The following is a 26,476-nucleotide window of genomic DNA, read 5'->3' on the forward strand; positions in this document are numbered from 1 at the left end:
AAAGCAGAGCAACAAGGAAACCCAAGTTCTATTAGGCATAAATAAGGGGCATGAATTAAACCCACGCTGTGTTTCTATGGCTAACCAAATGAGTGGTCCGCACAGTCAACTCGGACTCCGTCCAGATGGGAAAATGCTGTTGCTCCTGAAACCGGTGACAAGGACACAGTGCCCGGAGCGTGTGATTGCACACGCACGTGGACAGCCCACAACTGTGCCCGTTCCTTCGGAGGATCGCCTCGGAAACAGTCCCCACAGACAGGATGCCCAGGGCATTCCTCTGACAGGAACACTGGGCCAGGCGAGGGCCCGAGCGCCCTTCCCCGGGGGCCCACGGGCCGCGTCACCGTCACACTCACTCGAACCACATCCAGCTCCTTGTTCCTCTGCATGAGCTGCTTCTCCAGCTCCACGATCTTGGACATGGCTTCGTTCTCCGTGTCTTGCAGCTTCTCAGACAACTGTAAGGTGCGAAAGGGAAGCTGCGTCACAACCCGGGGCCACTGGGACCAGCTCCCGGGCCCTCAGCAAGGCGAGCGGCGCGGAGCCGGAAGGGGCCCATCGCACCATCGCAGCCCTGGGAGTGTTCCGCAGGCCGTTTTATGGAAATGTAAATTTTATGGCACGGCTCTGACTGCATTTTGTTTTCAATGGGAATTAACTGATACACGGTCCTCAATAAAACCCATACGTGAGTTCTGGCACGTCTCTCTCCGTTTCTGCAGGGGCTGGGGGAGGGCGGCGGAGGGAGGGGGAAGCCCACCGTTCCTTCCCCAAGAAGGGCCCGTGGGCAAAAGGTTTTGAAAACTGTTGATCCAGAAAACTTGGCTGTGTTAGTATAGGTAACCAGCTGAAAAAATACAACTGCTTGTTTGGGCCTAAACTACCCAAATATTAAACGTCACTCCAGAGGGGCCGTTCACACCCACAAGGGGCCTCCTACGAAAGCGGGTTATAGACGTCTGGTCACACAGTGCTGGCCAAGGCTTCCAGAGCAAGACCGGGTGAGCCGTGGGTCAGACAGGTCCTCTCCACATGAGGCTCTAGAACTAAGCAGCCTCGCACCTCTTTCCTCTCCCTGACAACCATCACAAGGGAGGGAAATCAGGGATGCAGGCGGAAGGGAAGAGGGGAGACTTACACTCATCAGATCAAAACACCATTCAAGTCTCTTAAGGGAAGAAGCACTAAGCCCGTAACTGCTCTTCCCAAGCAGGAGGCTACCAAGCAACTTGGCTCAACCACAGCCACTCGGATGCACGTATGCAGAGTGACGGGAAAAGGTGAAGGACACTAAACACATGTAAACTAGGAACTAGGAGAATGTGGAGGGAGAGAAACGTTCAAAGGGGAAAATAACTGTCCCTCCAAAAGAGGCGATTCATTTCACAATCTCAGGGACACACTGTCAGACCAGCAGAAGATTCGGGTCCTCCCGAGGCCTGGGTTTTTCAGCAGCACCGTGTTTCCATCCATTCTTGCTATATTACAGGACCGGCTGCTGGATGAACCAGTGAATAACGGCTCATTCCCCTGGGTCGGCAGCGAGAAAACCCCCCTGAAGGGAAAAGGAGTCCCAGTCCTGACACAGTGCACACATCACACTGAGAGGACACGCCGCTGGAAGAGCAGGACCTGGGGAAGGCGCACCGGGGCCCCTGAAAAGGTTCATCGATGAAGTGAATCCACAAGGCAGGAATGCGCAGACAGGCACAGGAAGCCACCAGGCGCCCTGTCCATGGGCTCGCGTGGACACATTTGGCAGAAGGTGACTCATATTCAGAAGAAATGTGTTCCCCTCTGGCCAAATGCACACGTTTGAGTTGCACTTCCCTCTAGGCTAGGGGTGTCGAACTCAATCAGAGAAGGGGCCAAAATCTAAAATCCAGCCTAAATCGCGGGCCGAATGGTTTACTGAACGGTCATAAACTGTCATTGTGATGGAAACGCAGCGGAGTGCAGTGATGACAGCGCGGTGCGGGCCACATTGCAAGGCCTGGCGGGACGGATTTGGCCCGCGGGCCTTGTGTTTGACACATGTGCTCTAGGTCATGCTTATCGCAGAACTCTCCCGTGCCAACAACAGCGTGGCCAGGGACTGTGGACTCGGCAGGCACCGGGCAGGTGCGCTAAGTCAAGGCCACGATCCCACAGAGTGTGAAGTAATGCTCCCGCCTTCCTGAGAGAACCCCGAGTGGCCTCTGACAGCCCTCTCTAGCTCATCCCTACGCTCCACGCCCTGTCATTCTCGGCCACCAAGCGGACACTTATTCTGTTCTGCACCCCTTGAAACACAGGCCTGTTTTCCTTATCTGGGAAGTAGTTACATGAGAGAGGTTTTCTTCCAGCTCCTCCACCCTTTCCAAGGCTGCGTTCTTGGTCTCGGCGTCCTCCAGCAGGGCCCCCACGTCGAACACGTTGTCCAGGTACGCCTGGATCTGCACCTGCAGCTTGTCACTCTCCGTGTGTTTCAGCTTCTACACATCAAATGGCAAGAGAAGGGGGTGTTAGCCTATCGGTGAAGACAGAATGCAATTACTCAACAGCATACGCAGTTTTGTTTGTTCCACATAGTCTAGTCCAGTGGTCGGCAAACTCATTAGTCAACAGAGCCAAATGTCAACAGTACGACGATTGAAATGTCTTTTGAGAGCCAAATTTTTTAAACTTAAACTTCTTCTAACGCCACTTCTTCAAAATAAGACTCGCCCAGGCTGTGGTATTTTGTGGAAGAGCCATACTCAAGGGGCCAAAAAGCCAAATGTGGCTCGCGTGCTGCAGTTTGCCGACCACGGGTCTAGTGTGTTCTAAGAGAGGGTTTGATAGGTCCTCCTCCTCAAGAGAATTTAAGGGGTGACCATCCCAGAGGGTACCATCAGCTTGCTTTCCTGGAAGACCTCTTCCAAATACACTCATTTCCCCACTCCTTCCAGGGGGTATATTCCCCATTCGGGTATATTCCAACCTAAAACCTTCTGATGCAGGTGAATTCAGAAAAGTTAAAAACAACTTTGAATGGGAACGAGAGTCACGGGGAACATAAAACCTGAGAGGTATCTGTGTGGAAAAAGAGATAGGAGTGGCTGGTAACTGGCCTGGGTAATGTTGGTAGGTCTAATTGGAGGTAGGGTTGTGGGACAGTGGAGCAGGCACTGATTGAATACATTGGCCTGGGGGTTTATTTTAACACAAATTGCTAGAGCCCACCTTCCATTACTTCCCTATGACACTGCCGCTCATCAGGAGCTCAGTGTTCCCGAAGCACAGGTCAGGAAGCTCCCGCCCCCCATTCTTTGTATCCCAGGCCAGGCATTCCAGAGGGAGAGATCCAAGTCTATGGTGAAGCTAGAGGTCAAGTAAACCAGGACTCTTCCTTAGAAGTAATGTAAGGCCCGGCTTTCCCCGGGGAGCAGAGGAGTAGCTGGAATAGTATCTGGCACATGGATGGTGTCCATAGACATGTACTGAACAAATCAATGGCTCCTTAGCAAGGCTGGTTTCAGTAAACCAGTGAAGCATTTATACATTATATGCTTATCCAATTCTTCTTTGAACCACTTCTATTTACCAGGGTCCAGAACCGACAGAGCAGGGAGTTAGAGAAATAGAGTGTTTTCAAAAAAAAGTCTTAAAATTTTCCGAGGAATCCTACTCTACATAAATCCCCAGGAAAGCAGACTTTCTCCCCGGTCGGAGCTGGCATTCTACCCCTGAGCTTGTGGGAAGAGAGCACGCTCCATTTCGGCTGGGGAGTCAGAACTGAAAAAGATTTCTAAACAGGGGTGGAGTCTAGAAAAGAAGCTGGAGAAGGTCAATGGGGTTCTTCTCGGATTTCACCATGAACAACAGGTGCTAACACGTTACTACCTGCCACTGTCTCCCGGGCCTGGAGTGAGCTCTGCGTGGCCATCACAAGACGGAACCCAGAGCAGCGTTATGGAGCGCTACGCCCAGGCTCCGTCCTAATACTGCTTTTCTCAGAGCACGTGCGGAAAGACAGACACGCCAAGCTCTCAAAATGCCCTTCTGTACATTATCCTATCAAAGCTATTAGTGGGTCTTTAAGTGGGAAAACAATTCAAAGCCATTCTTCAGTAGAAACGGATCATGCCTCTCTCTGAGGAGTCTGAGACATTAGGCCACTCTCCCTGGTCGGATGAGCAAGGCCATAAGCTGCAGGGTAACCATTCTGTGACTCCGCCTTGCAATACACTGAGGGTACGGATGTGTGATTCCCTGGCTCCACTCCTAAGGACGATGGGCAGCTGGGCTCCGAGGGGAGGACTCCTGTCTTCATAACTAGAAACAGCCTTGAAATTGAGGCCAACCATTCTAGCCCAACCACTAGTATCTCCCAAGTGCAAATGGACCATTCTTATCTAAAATGGAAAACATAACTGCCAACGAGTCCAAGGAAAGGGTATATTCTGTGCACACAGAGCTACTGGAGTCCATTGACAATTTTCACATCAACTTTCTGAAGGGCTTCAGGGAACTGGCTGAGCACTTCTGCAAGGGAGCATGAGAAAGAGAAACTTCAGACCCTTTTGTCCCAAGAACTAAAAGTAGAACTTCTAAAGCCACAAACATTTTCAGAATTTAACAACTACACAAGGAAGGAAGTCTCTAGTGTTCATTTCTCTCCCACCCTCCCGCCACAACCCCCCCCCCTCTCTCCCATATGCTCTAAGGAATTCATCATTACTCTACAGCAGTCTGGGTTTGACCTTCCCTGCACAAGGTTCCCCAGAGTAACCAAGAATGTGAATTGCCCCACAGCCTGCCCAAATGAGGGGTGCAGTGAAACTTTGGTCCCTAGAGCTCCAAAGCAGAGGAAAGCTGCAGCAAGGCTTCGAGAGAGGTTCTCTGCCTCTGGTTCTAAAAGACTGTGGGCAGAAGGCAGCGGAGGGCCCAGGAGGCTTGCAAGAAGCCAGTGTCTCTGGCAGACTGCATCTCCCAGGTGGCTTCCTTTTACCTCACAGTACAGTTAGTGGACGGCACAGAGCTGCAAGTGTTCTTTAGTCACCGTGGAAGTGTATCCTTGAGGGTAGGCAACAAACCAGGTCTTCTACTAGAGCCAAAGCTTTCATCTATACTTACATCCAAGTATTCGTCCAGGCCTAACTTGGTGAATTCATACTGGAGGTGAACTCTGAAATTCATATCTTCTACTGAATGGACTACAATATTAATAAACTGCATAGAGGCCACCTGAAATGAAATCGCCAACAGGTTAGGTAGGGTTCCAAGTTTGTTTTCTCATTTCAATCATAAAATATGCTTTTAATTGCACACATCAAAGCTCACTTACCAATTTTCTTTTTTATCCATTTTATTGGGACTTTAAAAATATTTTATATTTCTAAAAAATTCAAAAGTCATTACATACCACTTCACATCCACTAGGATGGCTATAACCACAAAGATAATAACAAGTGTTGACAAGGATGTGGAACAGGTAAAACCCTTATCCACAGCTGGGGGTGGGGATGTAAAATAGTGTAGCCGCCATGAAAAGGGTGATAGTGCCTAAAACTGTTAAACACAGAGCTTCCGTGTGACCCAGCAATCTCATTCTTGGGTAAATACCCAAGAGAAAAGGAAATACACGTCCACGCAAACACTTGTACACAAATGTTCATAGTAATCAAAACGTGTGTATGTGAAACAATGTCCGTCAATGGATGGATTAAAAAAATGTGATGTGGCCATACAACGGGATATTATGCAATAATAAAAAGGAATGAGGCACTGAAATGTGCTACAACGTGGGTGAACTTGAACTCATTATAAGTGAAAGTCACAAAGGATGACGTATTATAATTCCATTCATATGAAGTATCCAGAATAGGCAACTCTACAGAGACAGGAAGTAGGCTAGTAGCTGCTTAGGACTGGGCGTGGGGAAATGGGTAGTCACTGTGGATGGGTGTGAGGATTCTTTTGGGGGTGACAAAATTGTCTAAATTAGACTGCACTAAAATGAGTTTAGATGGGTAAATTGGATAGTATGTTCATTATATCTCAGTAAAGGCATTATTAAAAAGTCTTATAGGTATACAGAATAAACTATGAACATTATTACAGCTATATTGTAGAAAATGTGAAAGTTGTTACAAAGAAAAGCATTCAAATCTCCTATAATCACAGGTGATTATCATCACTTATGAAACCTCACTGTGGGCCCCATCACCCCAACAGGATCATCTCAAGATCCCTGACCTATCTTTCCACTTTGAACAAGGAACGGGGTTCCATCCATACAAGTCTTGGATTCACTGCTTTCTGCCCACAACGGCATCAGTGGCCCTGAGACCAGCCTCAGAGAGAAACCAGCCCCCAGTTTGGTAAAAACAGCATAGAGTTCAACAGATCTATTTTGCTTTTAATAGTGACAGTCAGTTTATTTATGGTGGAAATATCCCACTAATGCTTTCCCTCCATAGTTAAACCTGCGAGGAGGTAAGATGATTATGGGAACCAGATCCATGTTTTCTCCGAAAACCACCTCACCCTTCCTCTCCCCCCCAAAACCTCCTTTTCTTTCTCTTTTCAAAATTATTTTTTTGTCCCATTAGATTCTTCTTGGAGTATTTAATGCATTGGATATCCGCTCTTGGTGACAAGGAGACACTATGGCAGTTAATTAAAAAGTGACTTCAGCCGGGACCGGTTTGGCTCAGTGGATAGAGCGTCGGCCTGCGGACAGAAAGGTCCCAGGTTCGTCAGGTTCGATTCCGGGCAAGGGCATGTACCTTGGTTGTGGGCACATCCCCGATGGGGGGTGTGCAAGAGGCAGCTGATCGATGATTCTCTCTCATTGATGTTTCTAACTCTCTATCCCTCTCTCTTCCTCTCTGTAAAAAATCAATAAAATATATATATATATATTTTTTTTTTTAAAGTGACTTCAGGGGCAGTGGGTAAATGAGCTAAAGAAGATTTGCTTTTTTTTGTTTTGTTTTGTTTTGTTTTGGGAGGTTAGGCCCCTTAATTGCAGTTTATGAAAAGCCTCATTTTCTGGAGGAAAAATACTTGGCATCTTTCCACTTCCCTTCTGAAAGCAGGTCTAAATGATCTGTTGAGTTTTACGACATGCCTGAGAGGCAACCGCTTGTGAGGTGAAGCATGCATCGAGCACATAGCACCCATTTACTAGCAGCCTCCATATAAGGTTCCTGGATGCATGGGCAAGTGAATGAATGTGCTCACAGGAAACACGCTCTCCTTTGTAAACACTGCAGGTGTTTTAGAGGACTTAGAGTAATTTTAGCAGAAACTCAAAAGGCAGAGAGATCCTGTACATACGAGCCACATGTAACAGAACAGGCAATGATGTGGAGAACTGGAACAGAAAACCTCTGTAAAAGATTCCATCTTTCTCACTGATTTTGGAAGAGGCTGAGGGCCATGATGTATATTCAATTTAAGTAAAAAAAAATTTATACATAAAAAAGGCTAGAAATCCATAAAGCTATGTTTCATATTTTACACTCACTGAAGCAATTCCAAGGAAAACCCTGCCTGGCGTCCGAGCACAGGCTCAGGAGACTCGACGATGTCGGGCCTGACTGGGATGTGTGCTCCGGGCTGGCAGGGACCTGGGAGATGACCAGGTGAGGACCTCTAGGGTTCGGCAGCTCCCTGCAGCTCCTGGAATAGGTCAAAGAAGGCCTGCCAATCTGGGTGCCCTCCAGAGGAAGCTGACTCAGGAAATTCTCTGTAGTGGAATCCACCTTCAGTCCAGGATTGGGCCTTAGGCATATGGATTCAGAAGTGCTCACACTCCTCTTACTCTTAGTTCTGCAAGATGACAGCCTGCTGAGCTCCACGCTGTTGCATGGGATTTTCCCGTAAGTGGATCTGCAGTGTGGGTATGCCGTCACAGAATTACCAGAGCAGGAAAGAGATCGAGAGGGGGAGGGGGAGGGGAGGGAGAATCATGGCTGTACATTAATGTGGGGAATATATACAGTCAATTCCACAAACCAAAGCACTTCAGTCTTGGGGATTTTGTCTAGAGAAGGGCTAATGTGTACAGAAGGCAAAATGGTCCGATTCTTGCTTCTGCCCTAAGGATTCCCATGCGGCACCACTGACAGTGACATTAGAGACTGCAGCATATGCACCATGCACGTTACCTCCCTTTACCCAGGTGCATGCTTCACGCTTCATCTGCTGTAAATAACCAGAACGTTCGGCTTGTACTATAGAGTGTACAGAAGGAATAAAACTAGAAACACTGCCATCCAGGGGAAAATACAGATTAAGAGGGACAGTCTAGATTGGATCTGTAGCATATTATGCTCAATTTCCTATCCTGTGTAACATACTCATACATATGGATGTATACTACATATAAATATCAATGGGTTTAGGGCTAAGTGCTGAAATTGAGTTTGTTTTTTTTTGTTTTTTTGCATGTAGTACAAAAATAGCTCACCATAAAATCGATATTATTGTCTTCATTCCTGAAATGTTCCATCAACTTCTCAAAGCGCTGCTTTTCTCCACAAACCTGAAAACACACATTTTCATCATGCATATGAAAATCCAAACATAAGCATCCCAAAATTAGATGCAGAAATTTTAGCATTAATAATCATTTCCAGAATACCTATTTTTTTTTTCCTCTCTCACACTCTATTTACTTTTCTTCCACGCCAGTTAACTCACAAATAGCAACCTGAGCCAGCACCCTCACTGATCCTAGGTTTCCTTTGCAAGTTCTCGTGATACTCTGAAGTCCATATCAAATGTGTTCTTTCCTGGGTTATCTTTGCATGACCCACCAACTTTTTTTATTTTTTTATTTTTTATTTTATTGATTTTTCACAGAGAGGAAGAGAGAGGGATAGAGAGTTAGAAACATCGATGAGAGAGAATCATCGATCAGCTGCCTCTTACACACCCCCTACTGGGGATGTGCTGGCAACAAAGATACATGCCCTTGACCCGAATCAAACCTGGGACCTTTCAGTCTGCAGGTCAACGCTCTATCCACTGAGCCAAACTTGTTTCATCCCCACCAACTTTTTTAACCTGCATTCAGGATACCTGAATGTTGTTTATGGTAATTTTTTAAAAAACACCAGGGTTTTCCATTTTATAGAAATACCAGGACCACACATATTAAGAGATCTTAAAAATTTTGTATTTAAAAATTCCTTGAAAAACAAATTCAAATTTTTTATATCATGTCTAATCCAATTAAGTAATTTTAGTGCATAAGCTACAATACTGAGAGGTCGCTGTTTCACTTCATGGTCAAGGCACAGATTCAATCCCCAGGAGGCACTGATCAGTGTTTCTCTCATCCATATTTCTCTCATCCATGTTCTCTCCCTCTCCCTTCCTATCTCTCTAAAATCAATAAAAACACATTTTAGAAAGAGATTATTGAGAAAAACATCCTCATGGTTGTTGGACCAGCATTTCAGAAACAGTAGCTTATACAATATTAGACCAGCTCAGCAATTTTCAACAGGTGTGCTGCAAGAATTTTTAAAACATGCAATAGCTAACTATTTAATCAGGGGCACTGACCTCTTTTCCCTTAAGTTGTCAAATAAAAATAAAAACGGCAATAGCTAACACAGCAATAGCCATCTGTGTGAAAGGATCTAATTGTACTCCCCCCCCCATTTTTTTGTGAGATTAGCAATATATATATATTGTTTTGGTGTGCTGAAGAATTTTAGTAATTAGTTAATGTGTGCCATGAGAGAGAAAAGGTTGAAAATTACTGGACTAGCTGATTAAATCCTAAGCCCTAACTACCAGTTGTAAACTGGAGAGCTGGATCATTAACTCTCCAATTCACTCAACCTCGAATTTATAACAACACACATAAAGAAACAGTTACTATTAACTGGGTATTATAGGAAAGGAGCAGGGATTGGTCCACCCACCCTGCACAGCTACAGGAATAAGGTAATTCCCAAGTAATCGGGAATTGTGTCCGGAATGTTATAGGGCTGAGGGAAGCACATGTGGGTACTAACAAAACACACCCCTGGTAGCCTGTGGACAAGAAGAGATGGCATCGAACCCAGAACAAGCAATGATAGATCCACTGCACGTTGGGTAAAGATCCCCAAAATCATTGTCCTAGCCTGGAAGGCAGGACTGAAAAAGACATTAGGAAGAGCTTTGAAAATATATATATATATATATATATATATATATATATATATATATACACACACACACATTTCTTTAGAAATCATTCATTCTGTCAACAGACAAATTCATGCTGAGAACATGTGTTATGAATCAGAAATACCTTTAATCTTTACACACACACACACACACACACACACACACACACCTTGAGCAATCATTAAATGGGTGCATACTCTGATCATGGGGAAGGAGACAGGGGGCGGGGGCCAGAAGGCATGCTTGCTGCTTGGGAAAAGTCATGTTCTAATTTACAGCTGCTACGAACGTGATGAAAAGAACCCAAATGCACAAAACAACATTTGCCAACAGAGATCCCAGCCTCAGGAAACCTTGACAGAGGACCTGACTGACCACTTTCTGTGCCCGCTGTAAGAACCAGAAGGGCCCCTTCGCTCTGCTCCATCCAGCCCTGCCCGTCAAGGCCTGCTCACTGCACTGCTGCCAATCTCTGCCAATGGACTCGGAGTGGCGTCTCTGACCCTGTGCCAGAGGGACAGCAGACCAGAAGCCCCTCAGCCCTGCTGATGGAGAGGAAGCGTGCACACCAGATCCACATTTGTTTCTATGCCCCTTGAGCAATCATTAAATAGGTGTACACTCCGATCATGGGGGAAGGAGACAGGGGGTAGGGGCCAGGAGGCATGCTTGCTGCTTGGGAAAAGGTTGGGAAAAGTCATGTCCACAACAGAGGAACATCGTCTTGGCTCAGAGATCACATCTGGACCTCCCCACACACACACTGCAAACAGGACAGGCACGGCCGGACGTGCTGCTTCTCCCCTTGGCAGCTGGCCTCGTTTCAGAAGTCGGTGAGGATGAAAGGAACAAGACCACTGACTGTCAGTGATTTCCAGAACCCACACACTGGGGATGGACCTGGGCCTTCGGCAAAAGAACGTCAGAGCTGGAGCATGTCTGCACGCACATTTATTGCATGTTATAGTTTGCTGCATTTCATGTCCATTTGCCAACCAAGGCCAGAGAACAGATGATCTGAAAACTTTCTTTAAGTGAAAAGAAAATTGTACTATGGCAACTGAAACCTGACATTTCTCGACTTTTATATTCACTGGTATTTCCCAATCCCCCACTAACACTGACACCGATCTCCTGTACGAATACAGGGTAGCCACTGCAGGAGCTGGGAAGGCAGTGACCGGAAGCGATGTGGCCACAGGAAGTGGGGGGGGGGGGTAGGTAGCAGACAGAAGAGGAGCCCTGATGGGCACTGGCCACTCCATCGGGAGTGAGACTTCCACTCCAGCAGCCAGGGCCACCAGAAATGCAGTCAACCAGCAGAAAAATAAAAGTAGAATCCCTGGAGAAGTAGCTACCCTACTGTAAAAATATGTCTACTGCTGGGGAATGCCCAGCCCTCGGGCCGTATAAGGCCCACAAAGTCATTTAGTCTGTCCCTGCCAAGTCATTAGAGGTGAGTTAATGAAATGTTTGACCAAAATAGAGCAGGCAAATTTTTAAGTGGATAGTTTTGTATGGTCCAAGAATGATGTTATAAATATCCAAATGGCCCTGGGCAGAGAAAAGGGTCCTGACTCCTGGTGTAAAGTGACAATGCTCAGGCTGGGACGCCGGAGAAGACCTCAGGTGGCTGGCACAGCTACCATCCCCCACGCCCTGGGGGGGGGTCCTAATAAATACAGCTGGGCCTCTTTGCATGTAAAGCTCTAACATTGATGGGGTGAGGGGAGACGAGGGCAGAACTGGAACGACATGGAGTATTAAACGGGGACCACAAAACCTGGGTCGTAAGTCGCGGCTCTGCCACTGCCCCTCAGCGATCTGGGGTGACTCAGGGAACCTCCCTGGACTTTGGGTTTAACATCCGTGGATCTGAGAGCCTGGGATCACACCCGTGGTGTTCATGGCCTGTTCTGGGAAGCCTTGAGGGTCACAGAAGAATACTCGGGAAACTCCTGGAATGGGGGCTTGGCCGGGAGAGAAAAAGCACAAATGAGAGAGGTTCTCAGGATTCAGGATTCGTATCCTCACGTTTCCAGCTCTGCTTGGTTACACGAGTTTCCTGGTAAGATTTCTTTTGGAAAAAGAGTTTCATTGAAGGTTTCCATTGCTAATAAAAATCCTCTCACTCTATATCTTGAAGCTCTAAGCTTCTGATCTGGGCCTGGCAGTACAACATGATATCCCCACACGGACTGGCCTGGAAGCTCTACAAACCAAGCTTAGAGAGGTGCACCGGCTAGAGGCCCTGAGCACCACACATAAGGGCCAGGGCAATAACTCATCCGCTCACTGGTGCTCCGGGAGCAGATAAACCCTGCCCCATGCAGACAGGAGGGGCCACACCCAGGACCAGCAAGACACATTTCCACTTCAAAGCAGGACTGAGGCAAAAGCACGGCTTCTGCCAAATCACAATCTGTGGAAGACATCTCTGAACGCTGTCCCGAAGCACTTACATAAGTCTGGGCCCTGAATGCCAAAGGGGTGGCTGTTTAAAGCATCTCTGAAAGTGGGCAGAGTTTAGGGGGTGCTTTCTCTGAAGGCGACCAGCGGAGAAACGGTGGTTTTACAGAAGCTTTGTAATCAACAGTGCATCGTGCCAGCCAGAGGCCGAGCGAAGGACAGACAGCCGGCCTTCGGCCACTTCTCCGTTCCCCTTCAAGGTCAGTGACTGCCTTTGGCTTGCCCAGCCTCAGCTCCCAGGACACCACGCAGGGTCTGCAGCCAGCATGAGGCCCGGCTCCCAGGAGGAGACTGTGAAACATGGTCCTGGGAAGCTCTATAAAAATTAAGGGCCCTTGCTTAAGTGTTTCCTTCGTGCCCCGTTGCCTGGCGCCTGCCTCAATGCGTCCTTCTTCTCTCCTCACAATAGGCCCCTGTGATCCGCAGGGCTCCCTGCGGGAAGGCCGGGTAGAGGCAAGTCCATTATGACTGATTAGACTGCCTTTCTGGGGGCTGCTGGGAAGGAAGGTTGTTTTCCTTTCAGGGCCGCGAGAAAGAAGCAAGCAGCTCTTTCACAGGCCCAGGTGAAAGCACCTTCCACCTTCTACTGAGAGCACAGAGTCTGGGCTCTGATGCCTCCATGGCCCGCCAGAAGCCGCTGCCTGGGGGGCTCTGCGCGGCTGGGGACCCTTTCCCCTCCCCGAGGTGACTACCCACTTCATACAGTGACACCAAAGGGCTGCCGTGACATGTGACATAGCCGACCCGCTGCTGGCTCTCCTGTCTCCCTGGGATATGAAGGTGGAAATGTCCATCACACTGAGGCATTCTGAAGCGGAACACCCCAAACTCACTCCCTCGAAATGAGGACTAATGAAAGCTAAACAACAGAATGCATTCTACAATCTTCAATCCAGCCCTCCTTCCTCATAAAATAATAAGGCATTTCTATCCATCTTGGGCTGGTTATCTGATTATGAGCCAGAGGTTTCATCCAGATAATGCTAAACACCCTTTTGAAAACACCAGTCACTTTTCCAGATGTTTTCAAATATCCAGATGTTTGGCACCAGGCACATGAAGCAAGCAGATGACTGTTTTACTTTCCATGCACATATTTTGTTAGATTGAATAAGGAATCCTGATGGAGAGAAGCAAAGGGCTGGTGAAATCCCTAAAGGATGACTTGCTGACACACCACACCTTAAATGAGAAATGCAGTTTTATCACTCCCCTAAAAAAAAAAAAAAAAAAAAAAAGATGGCCTTCATTAAATTCTAGAGTGCACAGCTCCACATTATAATTCTTCATAAATGACATCTTTCACAAGTATTCCTAATATATGACTTTATTTTTATTTTTTTTAATTTACTGATTTTTAGAGGGAGACGAAAGGAGAAAAGAGGTGAGGGCGGGGGGAATGGGGAGGGAGAAGCATCAACTTGTTGTTCCACTTATTTATGCATTGATTGGTTGACCCCTGTATGTGCCCTGACCAGGGATGAAACCCAAAACTCTGGCATATGCCTAATATATGACTTTAATCTTTCTGACTTCAAATGTAAGAGTCACATCTCTTGGTCATCAGTAAAGACACATACAGATTCTTTCGGGCTCTATTCCTACAAGAAAACCAAAGTACTTTCTAATTCTTCAGGAGAGACCGGGATTTAAATAGTTACAGGAGAACTAATCCACAAAGGCCTGCAGGCATCTCTGGGACAACTTCCCAGTCAGACCTATCACTGTCCTTTATTCCTCCCCACGGCATCATCCCTTGGACATACCCAATCTGGTCAAGCAAGGCAAGAAACAGGACACAATGACACATTTCTAGTGGTCATCACACGTTCACTAAACCACAGCAATAGTAGGAGCTGTTTACAACCTGTGCCAACAGAACTTGGGACCTGCTCAGGGGACAGATGTCAACCCAAGCTTTAAGGGAAACTATTGACAACAATATTTGTTTCCAAAAACTGAGCTTTCAAGCAAAAAATGAGAATTTTTGAAAACTTGTATCTACCCTGAGCTTGAGAGCTTGCCTATATTTAAAGTTTATTCTGATGAGACTGGTGGTGACAATGAATGTGATTTTTTTTTTTTTAAGTTGCAGTATGAAATATGTCAATATTTAGAATATCTGGATATTTTGGTGAATAAATATTTTCAAGTGATCATTGCATGTTGTTGTAAAATTATGCATTCATTCAAGATGCAAGACAGACAAGTAAATCTATATATATAAAAGCCTAAGTGACAAAACAACCAAACAAATGACCAAACGACTGGTTGATCAGTAGCTATGACATGCACTGACCACCAGAGGTCAGATTTCAATGCAGGAGATGCCCCCTGGTGGTCAGTGTGCTCCCACAGCAAGAGCACTGCTTGGCTGACCAACGGGCACCAGACACAGGGCTCATGGCTGGCGAGCCCTCAGAAGGTGCCTGGGGCTGGGATGAGCGGGAACAGCAGGCGGCGTTGTAATGCCGGTTTCGACCTGATCCCACGAGGCCATGTCAAGGGTCTCCACCAGTGCATGAGTCTGTGCACTGGGCCTCTAGTTTTAATATGACAGAATACAAGAAGTTCATTAATATGGTTTCAGATTCCACTTTGCAACTAATCTTTAAGAAACTACTACCTGCCCTGTGTTTGTATTGTATAGCATCAAAAACGAACACCCACTATTATATGAAAATGCTGTTAAAATTCTTTCCATCTGCATACTTGTGTGGAGCTGGACTTTCAACTATTTCAACCAAAGGAACACAAGAGACTGAATGCAGAAGCAGATATGAGCATGCAGCTGTCTTCTATTAATGTAGACTTTAAAAGACGTACAAAAATATAGCATGAGCTACTGTTATGGATTGAATTGTGTCTCCACAAAATTCATGTTAAAGCCCTAACTCTCAATTTAACTGTATTTGGAAATAGGAAGTAAGTAAAACTAAGTGATGCCATAGGCTTGAGTTCTTAACAAATTGGATTGGTGGCCTTTTGAGGAGAGAAAGAGGGATCTCTGTCTACACACACATGCAAAGCAAAGGCCATCTGAGCACAAGGTGAGATGGTGGCCATCTGAAAGCCAGAAAGAGAACCCAACCATCAGCTTCCATAGCTGGGAGAAGATAAGTTTCTGTTGTACAAACCATCCAGTGTATGGTAATTCCTTATGGCACTGAAGATGACTAAGCCACTCTTCTCCCTGCTTATTTTACTTTTTAGTTTTAGAAAATAGGTAATTTTTATAGAAACAGTTAACATTGATATTTATTATGTTATTAGAGGCCCAGTGTACAAAATTGTGTGTCCCTCAGCTCAGCCCCCAACTGGGACCCTTTGAGGGATGTTCGACAGCCCATTTAGTAGGATCGGGTCTAAACGGGCAATTGCAATTGGACATCCTTCTCACAATCCAGGACTACTGGCTACCTGCCTTCCTGATTAACCCTAACCGCTTCTGCCTGCCAGCCTGATGGATGCCTAACTTTTCCCCTGCCAGCCTGATTGCCCCTAACTCCCCTGCAGGCTTAGTCACCCCTAATGGCCCTCCCTTGAAAGCCTGGTCACCCCTAACTGATCTCCCCTGAAGGCTTAGCACCTCCAACTACCCTCCCCTGCAGGCCTGGTGCCCCTCAACTGCCCTTCCCTGCAGGCCTGATCACCCCCAACTTCCCTCCTCTGCCGGCCTGGTCACCCCTACTGCCCTCCCCTGCAGGGTTGATCGCCCCCAACTGCCCTCCTTTACAGGCCTAGTCCCTCCCAACTGCTCTCCCCCTGCTGGCCATCTTGTTCCCACATGGGGCCAGGATCTTTGACCACATGGAGGCAGCCATCTTGTGTGTTGGAGTGATGGTCAATTTGCATATTACTTTTATTAGATAGAATATTTAATGAAATAAGTAGGTTTATCAAAATTTTATTTAATTTCTAATATGGTAAATAGAAATACATAACCTACATAACAAAAACTTTTTTTTTTGGGGGGGGGGGGTCCTTTGGTAATTTTTAAGAGTGTAAAAAGGGGTCCTCTGGCCAAAGGTTTGAGAACTACTAGATTACAGAATCACCTCTTTATTCTACAAAGATGATAAAGTCTTAAAATCCAAAAGTTGAGGAAGCAAAACTTGAAGTAGTAAGATTTCTCGCAAGATGTTGAGGAGTCAACCACATCACATAAAGACCAACCACATCTGCTCTCTCTCCACGGAGATAAAGCCACACCATTCCAGAGACAGATCAGGTTTCCCCTGCGTAGAAAGGAGCCCCCGTCAATTAAGGTAGAAAAAAAGACACCCCCTTCCTCCTTGTGCCTGACAAGCCCAGGGAGGTGCCCACCTCTGTCCCAGGGAAGCTCATTACAAGGCTAGGCATTCTTTTCCTAAAGCCAAGAGAATATTCGGTTTCAAGCAGAAACATGAGCGCATGGCAGACACACATGGTCCACAGGACATGTGTGCCCCAGAGTTCAGGGAGAACCAGACTCGGCGAATTCACCCAGGTAAACAGACACATCCTGGAACACCTGGCACTTCATACTATAAAGCAAATGAGAACTACTAATACGCAAACAACGCAAAGATCATCATCTTTTACTCAAGGACTAAACATGTCCTTGCCCACCACACAGACTACACCACCTCCTAGGCTTACACCTATTCCTGGAAAATGCTTCACCATGGAAAATTCAGTGTTGTCCTTACTGGTGCACCAGTCAATGTGGGATACCACATGTGTGGCTGGTTCATTTAACTGGTGGGAAAGCAGCCCTCATTTTCCATGGCCCAAACCAAACCGCTGCCACAAAACAGCCATAGCTCATGTTACCACATGGGCCATTTCCAGTCCCCAGTGACGCAGAGCGGAGGGGGAAAGTCCCGTAGGGGCTCAGCGGTAGGAGGAGGGGTGACTGACAGTGGTTCCCATAGTTGGGAACTGTGGAGCCATTTTCCTCTGCTGTGTATTCCAGGCGATGGTTGTGAATAAAATCTAAGTATGACTAGATAGCCTTGGCAGATTGATACAGGGCCACACACACCACTGCGGTGAGAGGAATAAAGAATGGCCTTGAACCACAGTGAGAACAGAGTCTGGGGCTTGAGTATGACATGATGGAGGAGCTGGGAACCGAATGAGCTGCATAATGACTCCATAGCTCAGTCTTTCAAACACAGCACAAGCCAGAGGCACTTCCACGCACAGGCCTTCCTGGTGGAAGGTACTGACCGTGTGCCCAGCACAGCCAGCTCACTTTCTGGCTGTGGAAGCATCAGGCTCCTTTGACACAGTGCAGATTTTTTAAAATGTGACTTGGGTTCAGAGACTGGGACAGCCATTTCTGGGTGGTTCATAAAGAGAACAGGGAACAGAAGTCACCACGGAGATTGAAAATCACAGCGACCAATTTTTATTTTAAAATTGTTACTATTTCTACTAGCTGGCCTTGAACCCATTACTTTTTGTCCTTGTTTGTAAATTTTGGTACCTATCATTTCAATATCTAGTTTTTATACCTGCAGTCAAAGAAACACTAAAACCCTTTCAGATAGAACTATAAAATGTCCTTCTTAGATTTCCATAGAATCAAATGGGGTATAAAAGCACTTTATAAACTGTTAAGTACTTTATTATTTTTAGTTATTCTCTTTTCCCTCCTACTTTTCTCAGCCTTCCAGTTGAGATTTTGTTTATCACAAGTTTCAAATCTCTCACTATTACTTTCTCAGCAGCTTAATCATGCTGAGCTTTATTTCATAACAAGGGTCCCAGGCAAATGTTTTTTTCTTGTCGATGAGCACATTTATTCTGACTTATCCTACTCTGAGACAGATTTCATGCCAGTCTCCTGTTCCCAGAATTCCCTCTGCCAACTAAGTTAAGTCTCTTCCTTCCTTTATAATTCTGTTCAAGACCTATCCTCTCTCTCTCTGGGCCTTAACGAACAGTACAGTTTTGTTCTGAATTTTACTAATAACTTCAAATATCCCAATAATCCACCCAATTCATAACTATTCCAATTGGTCTGCTTTTTGGTAGAAAACTGAGAGTGTGTATGAACAGGTGTAAAAAGTGTTAATATGTGATAGATAACATGCTATATAAGATTGACTGTGAGCCTTGGAGTTAAACAGATTTGTGTAAAAATCCCAAGGTTGCCATTTACTAATGTGTCAGTAGGCCTATTTACTCTGAATCTCTTTCTTTATTCTGAGAGTAGATCTCAGAATTAAAGTAACACACACTTCCCCTGCTGGCAGGGGAAGACTATTAGGGGTGATCAGGCAGGCAGGCAAAGAGGTTAGGGGTGATCAGGCAGGCAGGCAGAGGGGTTAGGGGCGATCAAGCAGGTGGCAGATGAGAAGTTAGGAGCCAGTGGTCCCAGATTGCAAGAGGGATGTCCCCAATTAGAGAGAGTGCAGGGCAGGCTGGGTTGAGGGACCCGCCTCTCTCTACACAAATTTCGTACACCGGGCAACTAGTAAAAAATATAAATGTAAGCACAATTCTTATAGTTTTGAATTACTGTCTTCTTGTTAACATATCAGACATTTGGTACTTAATTAAATATCTACAGTTTTGTTAAAGCCAGCCCTATCTTTCTTGAGGCAATATAAACTTTTGTAAAAGAAAAGTCTTGTTAGACCTTTTATTTTCTGTCAAATTGTCCTGATCTTAGGACAGTGCTTTTTCCATGGTAAGAAATATGTTTGCCCAATCCCTCCTTAGAAGTTCCAAAGAATTTTGATTTTGTTTAACTCTGAAGAAACGGTGGTTATAACCAGGGTGTTTATTTTTGGAGACAAGTTACACAAAGACAACTGAGCATCTTTAGAGAAGACAAGAGAAAGCTAGTCATAAGAAACATGACTAGAAGGGAAAAAATCTCACAATCGGGACATTTGGCTGTGTGAGGCATGATGTTACTCCTCACACATTACAAGCAACAGAAGTAAACACACACATACACACACACACACACACACACACACACACACACACACACACATAAGGGAACCCCACCACACCAAACCCTTTCCCTTTAGGGAAGGCCTGTTACTATGCAGAAGTACATCTTTATGCTGTAACAATACACATATTTTATATATCTGTGTGTGTATGTACATATATATGACTTATCTTATTCTTTTCCTAGTTAACATAACTAATGTAAGCACTTTCCTACTTTAACAGCTCTATTTGAACCTAGAAGCTTATCTAATGGGATGATTACTCTAGCTCTGGGTCTGGGGCTTAGCCACTGCTTAGCACTGGACTTAATGATGACTAACATAACCTATCATCCAGAATTATTTAATGTTCTAAAATAATGATTTCTATTTTTATTTTAAAGTGGAATAAATAAAGGAAACTAAAGTAGCCCTGAGTGGTGTTGTCCTGGGCCCCAAAGGGTCACGGGTTCAATCCCCCAGACAGGATGTGTACCAGAGGCAACCTATTGATGTTTCTCTCTCTCCCTTTCTCTCTCTCTAAAATCAATAAAACCATGTCCTTGGGTGAGAATTTAAACTTAAAAAAAGGAATACTGAACTATACTTACCACATTGTGGACCAGTAGTTTTATTGCTAGCTTTACCTAGTGGCCAAATAAGTTTCTACTGAACGAGGACAAAACACGTTTTACATAAATGTTAAAGGAATGCTTTAAAATTAAATACCCACTGCATTTTGAAGTTATTTATTACATGTTCTTATAAGCTCGTGTCTTTTTAAAGTATGATGCTTTGTAAAACACCGTTTAATACGAAGCGAGAATTCTCGCGATCCATCCACAATGTGTTAAGTCCCGAGATAACTTTTTAAAAAGATCCTTACTATTCAAGTCAGGGTGGAGTGAGGGAGAAACAGAATAGGGAGGCGGTTCCTACAGGAAAAAGAAACCAAGGTGACCCTAAAATAGACCTTTAGCATTACTCTGCAGACATAATTCCAGAAGAGCCACTGAAAACCTCCCATTATTCTAACAGTTTTTGGAGTTGGTGACGATACTGCCCCAGCTGTAAGAGTTCGGACTCCAGTCCCCTCGTCACCTCACAGCGAGCGCTTCAGAGCACCCTTACTGGTATGTACCTTTCGACCATAGCAGCATCTTACCGTCAGGGCAGCAATGCCCAAGCGGAGTCTCCATGCTTGGGGACCTGCGCCAGCCCGTTCAGATTCCATGAGGTGCTAAGGTGACAAACAGCACCCACGGCTTTTCCTCGAGATCTTTCATTATCTTCCCAAAATATGAAATACGGGCACACATATGCCAACTGTCTTACAGCTGGCAAAGGGCACAGGATTTAGAAATGGCATTTTTACACGAGTAAAAATAACAAGCAAGCAACACCCTGCGTGTTATTATTTTTAAGTGCCTGCTATGAATAAACAGAAAATGTGGCTCACTGCTGTAAAAAACTCACTCGGGCTTGTAGAGAAAATGAAGAGTCTGATTAAAAGTCAGGATGAAAAGCAAAACATCTCAATAAAGAAAAAAGAAAAAAAAGAAAAGAAAAGCAGAGCATCTCTATAGATATTCACCAGTGACCACAATAATCTCATCTGTCCCGCTACCACTGTCCTCTTGTATTTTCTCTTTTCCCCCCCATATTTTTAAGCTCCCCTCTGGCCCATCAAATGAAAGTCCTGAAGATGTTAGAAGTGAATGAATACAGCAGCTGAGGGAGCAGATGACTGTCAGTGAAAGCAGAGGCCCAAGGAATGAGACATATGAATGGCCAAATTTCTGAAACAAATCTCAGACCCTGACCACACCCTGTTCTGTCAGAGTGACCTCATGCTGAGCTCAGTGCCAACTGACTTTTGGAGAAAAGTATAACAACTATTTCTTTACCAACCCAGAGAGTTGACCTAAACAGCTAAGGCTTGGGGAAGATTGGGAAACACATTTTCTACTGCTGCCCTTTCCTAACTTCAGGCTACTTGGCAAAGTGAAGACTCTAGAACAAGCAATGAGGTTTTCCCCTGATCTGCCCCTAAATTCCTATCCCACCTTTTATTTATTTATTTATCTATTAATTTATGTTAATCTTCACCCAATAATTTTTTTCCCCATTGCTTTTTTTTTTCAGAGAGAGTGGAAAGGAAGGAGGGAGGGGGAGAGAGAAACATCAATGTGAGAGAGAGATACATCGATTGGTTGCCTCTCATGTGCACCCCAATACACCCCAACTGCAGCCAGGGATCTAGTTTGCAACCCAGGTCTGTGCCCTTAAATGGGAATCGAACTTGCAACCCTGTAGTGCATGGGCCAATGCTCTAACCATTGAGCACGACCAGCCAGGGCCCTGTCTCTCCTTTTTAAGACTAAAGATTCAAGGTAAACTAAAGTCCTTGAAGCTTTATTAAGTTGCCTCACTTCTTTGTATAAAATGACATGTTTACCTTACATATAAAAGGGAATTCTCAGATATGATTAAGTTAAGGATCCTGAGATGGGGAGGTTATCTTGGATTATCTAGGTGGGCCCAAAGCAATCTCCATGGTTACTAAAGGAAGGTGCCCAGAGAATCGGGGTCAGAGAAGGGGCCACATGCCAAAAATGTTAGCACCTCTGAAAGGCAAAGGATGGATTCCCTAGAACAGTGGTCGGCAAATTGCGGCTCACGCGCCACATGTGGCTCTTTGGCCCCTTGAGCGTGGCTCTTCCACAAAATATCTGGGCGAGTCTATTTTGAAGAAGTGACGTTAGAGGAAGTTTTAAAAATTTGGCTCTCAAAAGAAATTTCAATCGTTGTGCTGTTGATACTTGGCTCTGTTGACTAATGAGTTTGCCAACTACTGCCCTAGAAGAATGCCACCCTGTGTCTGACCAACAGATCTGTAAAGTAATAAATCTGTGTTGTTTTAAGCCACTAAGTTTGTGGCAACTTATTACAGCAATGATTAAGAACTAACATTCCTTCTCCATCCTAAACTCAGTTCAGGCACACGTTCCAATAGAAAGCATCCTTTGAGAGCTCCCATCCCATCCCATCTGCCCTCCTTCCTCTGCTTCCTCTTAGTTAGTTGTTCCTCCTCCTGGCAAGGCTCTGGCATTTATCTTTATAGAGCCTTGTAGTATAACAGGTAAAATATTTACATTTCCTTAACTACACCGGAATGCTCTTTCTTAAAGGTAGGGCCTACGTGTTACTCATTTTCTTCTTGCCAGCGCTTATCAGTGCTTCAGACACTGATAGGAAACGAGGGTCGCTGCTGTAAATGAGGGGGGTGCAATACTCATAAAAATTTTTCCAGTAAGCGGGCATGACTCATCCCTTAATGATCAGCAGCCTCCACTTCCTTGCTAGACGATAAAAAGGACACAGATGCCAAAGAAATAACTAGTTCATTACCAGAGGCTCGGAAATCCTATGTCAACAGCCCTTTCTCCTCTAGAAACGCTGTTAAGACAGTCTGCCCACAGGACACTGGATCGAAGGAAGGAGTGGCCTTTCTACCTCCAATGAAGAAGTTTACTGGCATAGAGCCAAGCATTGGGTTGAGTGAAGAGAGAGAAAATGGAAGAGGAACGAGTAGAGATATATTAGTGCTTCTCAAAAAGTTACTGAGGTGCCCTGGCTGGAAAGTTCATTTGGTTAGAACCCGCCAAGGTTGCAGGTTCGAACCTTGGTCAAGGAACATACAAGAATCAACCAACGAATGCATAAGTAAATGGAAGAACAGATGTTTCTCTCTCTCTTTCCTCCCCCTCTCCCTCTGTTTCTTGAAATCAATAATAAAAAAAAAAGGTTCTTAAAAGTTATTGAGCAGAAACCGGTTTGGCTCAGTGGATAGAGCGTCGGCCTGCAGACTGAAGGGTCCCAGGTTCGATGCCGGTCAAGGGCATGTACCTTGGTTGGGGGCACATCCCCAGTAGGGAGTGTGCAAGAGGTAGCTAATCTATGTTTCTCTGTCATTGATGTTGCTAACTAACTCTCTATCCCTCTCTCTTTCTCTCTGTAAAAAATCAATGAAATATATTTTATATATATATATATATATATATATATATATATATATATATATATAAGTAAAAAAAAGTTATTGAAGTGAATTGCATTTCGAAAAATTAACCACAGCAGTCTCTCCCACCCGTGTTCTTCTGCACTGTGACCCTCACACTCCACCATCAAGAAGTGAGTCGTTACCTTCCCCTTTACATCTGGGTTCACCTTAGTGATCCACTTGTAAGCAACGGATTGCAGCAGAAGTGACCCTGATGTCTCCTGAGACCAACTCAGAAGATGTTTCAACTTCTGTCCCTTAAAATGCCTGCTCTCCCGATGCGCTACCGTGTTCACTCCTGCCAGAGAGCCAGCTGTGAGCTCTGGGGAGCTGCAGCCACATGGAGTTCTATGTGGAGGCGTTGTGGCTGACAGGCTCCATCCACCGCTGGGTTCAGCCTTGGAGTCATCACAGCCCAGAAACTAGACAGATGAGGGAAGCCACCAGACGATCAGATCTTCCGGGACGAGGCCCTGGAGGCGACGGAGCAGGGACCATCACCCCTGCCACACCCCACCTGACTTCCTGACCCACAGAATCTTGGAGCCTGATAAAACTAAATTTGGGGTAATTTATTATGCACAAGCAATAATAGCAATAGTTAATAAACAGTCCAAAAAATCATTACTGCGACTTTGCTTCCTGATCCTAGGAAGACGGACTGGCTAGCGAGGAGCCTCAGTGAATTAATTTAATCTAATTCTGGCCTGATACGGTGAAATGCACACAATGCTCTATCTAGAACGGTAGCTCCCTGGTTTGAGATTGAGAGAAAATATTGCTCACAGTTCAATAAGACTGAAAAAAAAAAAAGGACCCTTCCCTCCAGTGGTTGAAAATTTTACCACTGAAGGCATTACCCGGCTGGTCTTGGGCTGGATTTATAACGCAGCACCCGCAAATATTCAAGAGGTTAGATTAGCTGGGATTAAACTCACAGGGATGCTGGAAGGGCACCAAAATGTCTGCTCTCCTTCCTGCCCAATTTGGTCCACTGTAAATAAAACCTGACAGGCTTTCTTAAATCAACATAATAATGTGAAGCACAAGTGCTTTCAGATGCCCAGTAGCAAAACCACATCAACTTTCTGAGGAAGCCTTCAAGCAAGAGGCAACAATAATAATGGATGCTGCCAACAGGGCCATGTACAAGCGCTGGTGGCCTTGAGTGACTCACGGCCCAGGGCTCCGTCCATCCATACTGGACAGTCAGAGCGGGAAGGAGCTGGGCCTTTAATAACCAAACTCTGGCCTCAACTGGCTCGTTGAGAGCCAGATGCTGTCATGTTGGAAGCAGATGAGAACACAGTTATAATCGATCTGGAATCCTGATGAATTCCAGGTGCACGTCCCAGCGGCCTGGGGGCCTGGGAGCTTGCTCAGCGCCCTCAGAGGGTATTATTGCTGTCAGAGGAGGCTATTCTGTTGCAGAGTCTATGGGGCCTCGGGACTTTTCCCCTCTGAATTCAAATGGGAGTTTTTCTTGTGTTGGTGTTTTTGTTTGTTTGGTTTTTGTTTTTGTTTTTTTAGCCAGAGGCAATTTCTTAGATATATCAAAGGACATAATGGAAAAAAGTAGGAAGACCAAGACAGTTGAGGAGATCAAGGTCTCGATAGAAAGTTCCGAAGGAAATTGGATTAAATATGGTGTTTATAACGCTCCAGTTGATGTCCTTAAGCAGGAAGTGTGGTTTCATGACCCAGTGGATTGCTAGCCATGGTCCATTCCATTTGAGAGAAGAGAAAGCATGACCAGGACCCCAAGTCGTTTCGTGGTGGCTGGGCATCGAGGCACAGCATTTTCTAGGCCCGTTTTTCCACACCCTCCAACCAGCCCTTCCTCTGCACGGTACAGTCACCTTCTCCTTCTTGCAGACAAGACCCTGAACTAATGCAAACACCAGAAGAATGGCCTTCCCTTCCAAATGCCTTTTTCCCCTCCCTGCCAGGCCAAACGCTCAAAAAATACATATTGCCATGCAGCTAAGAAAGTGTCCTTTTAGGGAAGATGGCGATATGTTTTCCATGTGGCTCAATTAGCCAATAAGAACAAATATGGTCCATTGTAAATAAAACCTGACAGGCTTTCTTAAATCAACTTAATAATGTGAGGCACAGATGCCCACTAGCGAAACCACATTGGCTTTCTGAGGGAGCCTTCGAGCTTCAATTCAGGACCATACATTTGCATAAGGAAATGTTTCAACACCAAAACCAGATGCGCTAATTCCATTTGAAAAACAATTAAAGAGAACAGAATTCATGTAGAAATAACAGCTGACAACAGTTTCGTTTTCATCCACTTGCAACACTCACAAGGTCAGGTATGTCACAAACCATGATTAGTACAAGTCTGCCATCTGAATCCATGGAATTACAACTCATGTATCATCATACACATTGATATGCTTACTCAGTAACATCAGGCATAGGACCCAGCCCCACACCCACCAAAATGCAGTTTCATATGCTTACCACCATCAGATATCATTCAATTGGAAGTATGTCCTACTTTCCTAAAGCATGTATTGTACTTCAGATTAGCACAAAACATGAGCAAAATTCTTTTGGGGGGGAAAAAAACCCACACACAAAAAAACTTGCTGGTATTCTGATTAATTGAAATATGAGGGAATGGTGTAATCCTACATAAAAACCTATCAAGAGGTAAAAGATACCTTCTTCAGTTTACATTTGAATTAAGGAGTAATTAAGGACAGAAAAAATTTGCTCAAGAAACAGAGTGGGGGAGGCCTGCTATCTACATATTATACAATGTGTGGTCTTTAAATTTTCCTTTAGAATCTGGTGCCATGTCTCAGCACTGTGCTAGGCTGTGCTGTGTGCA

At 45.2% G+C, this 26,476-nt stretch overlaps 1 protein-coding gene across 6 annotated transcripts in view; it reads right to left on the reverse strand.

The window, feature by feature from the left end:
- The window catches only part of FMNL2 (formin like 2), a 302,146-nt gene that overhangs the window by 32,227 nt on the left and 243,443 nt on the right, over positions 1 to 26,476 (reverse strand). For all 6 annotated transcript variants that reach the window (XM_045575642.1, XM_036421515.2, XM_045575641.1 and 3 more), the window contains exons 10-13: positions 8,444 to 8,518; positions 5,101 to 5,211; positions 2,328 to 2,477; positions 360 to 461 (exon numbers count right to left, since the gene is read on the reverse strand). In XM_045575642.1, the coding sequence (XP_045431598.1) occupies positions 360 to 461; positions 2,328 to 2,477; positions 5,101 to 5,211; positions 8,444 to 8,518 (438 nt within the window). The remainder of the gene's footprint in view (positions 1 to 359; positions 462 to 2,327; positions 2,478 to 5,100; positions 5,212 to 8,443; positions 8,519 to 26,476) is intronic.

This window comes from Pipistrellus kuhlii, unplaced genomic scaffold (genome assembly GCF_014108245.1).
Source record: "Pipistrellus kuhlii isolate mPipKuh1 unplaced genomic scaffold, mPipKuh1.p scaffold_m20_p_7, whole genome shotgun sequence".
Lineage (NCBI taxonomy): Eukaryota > Metazoa > Chordata > Mammalia > Chiroptera > Vespertilionidae > Pipistrellus > Pipistrellus kuhlii.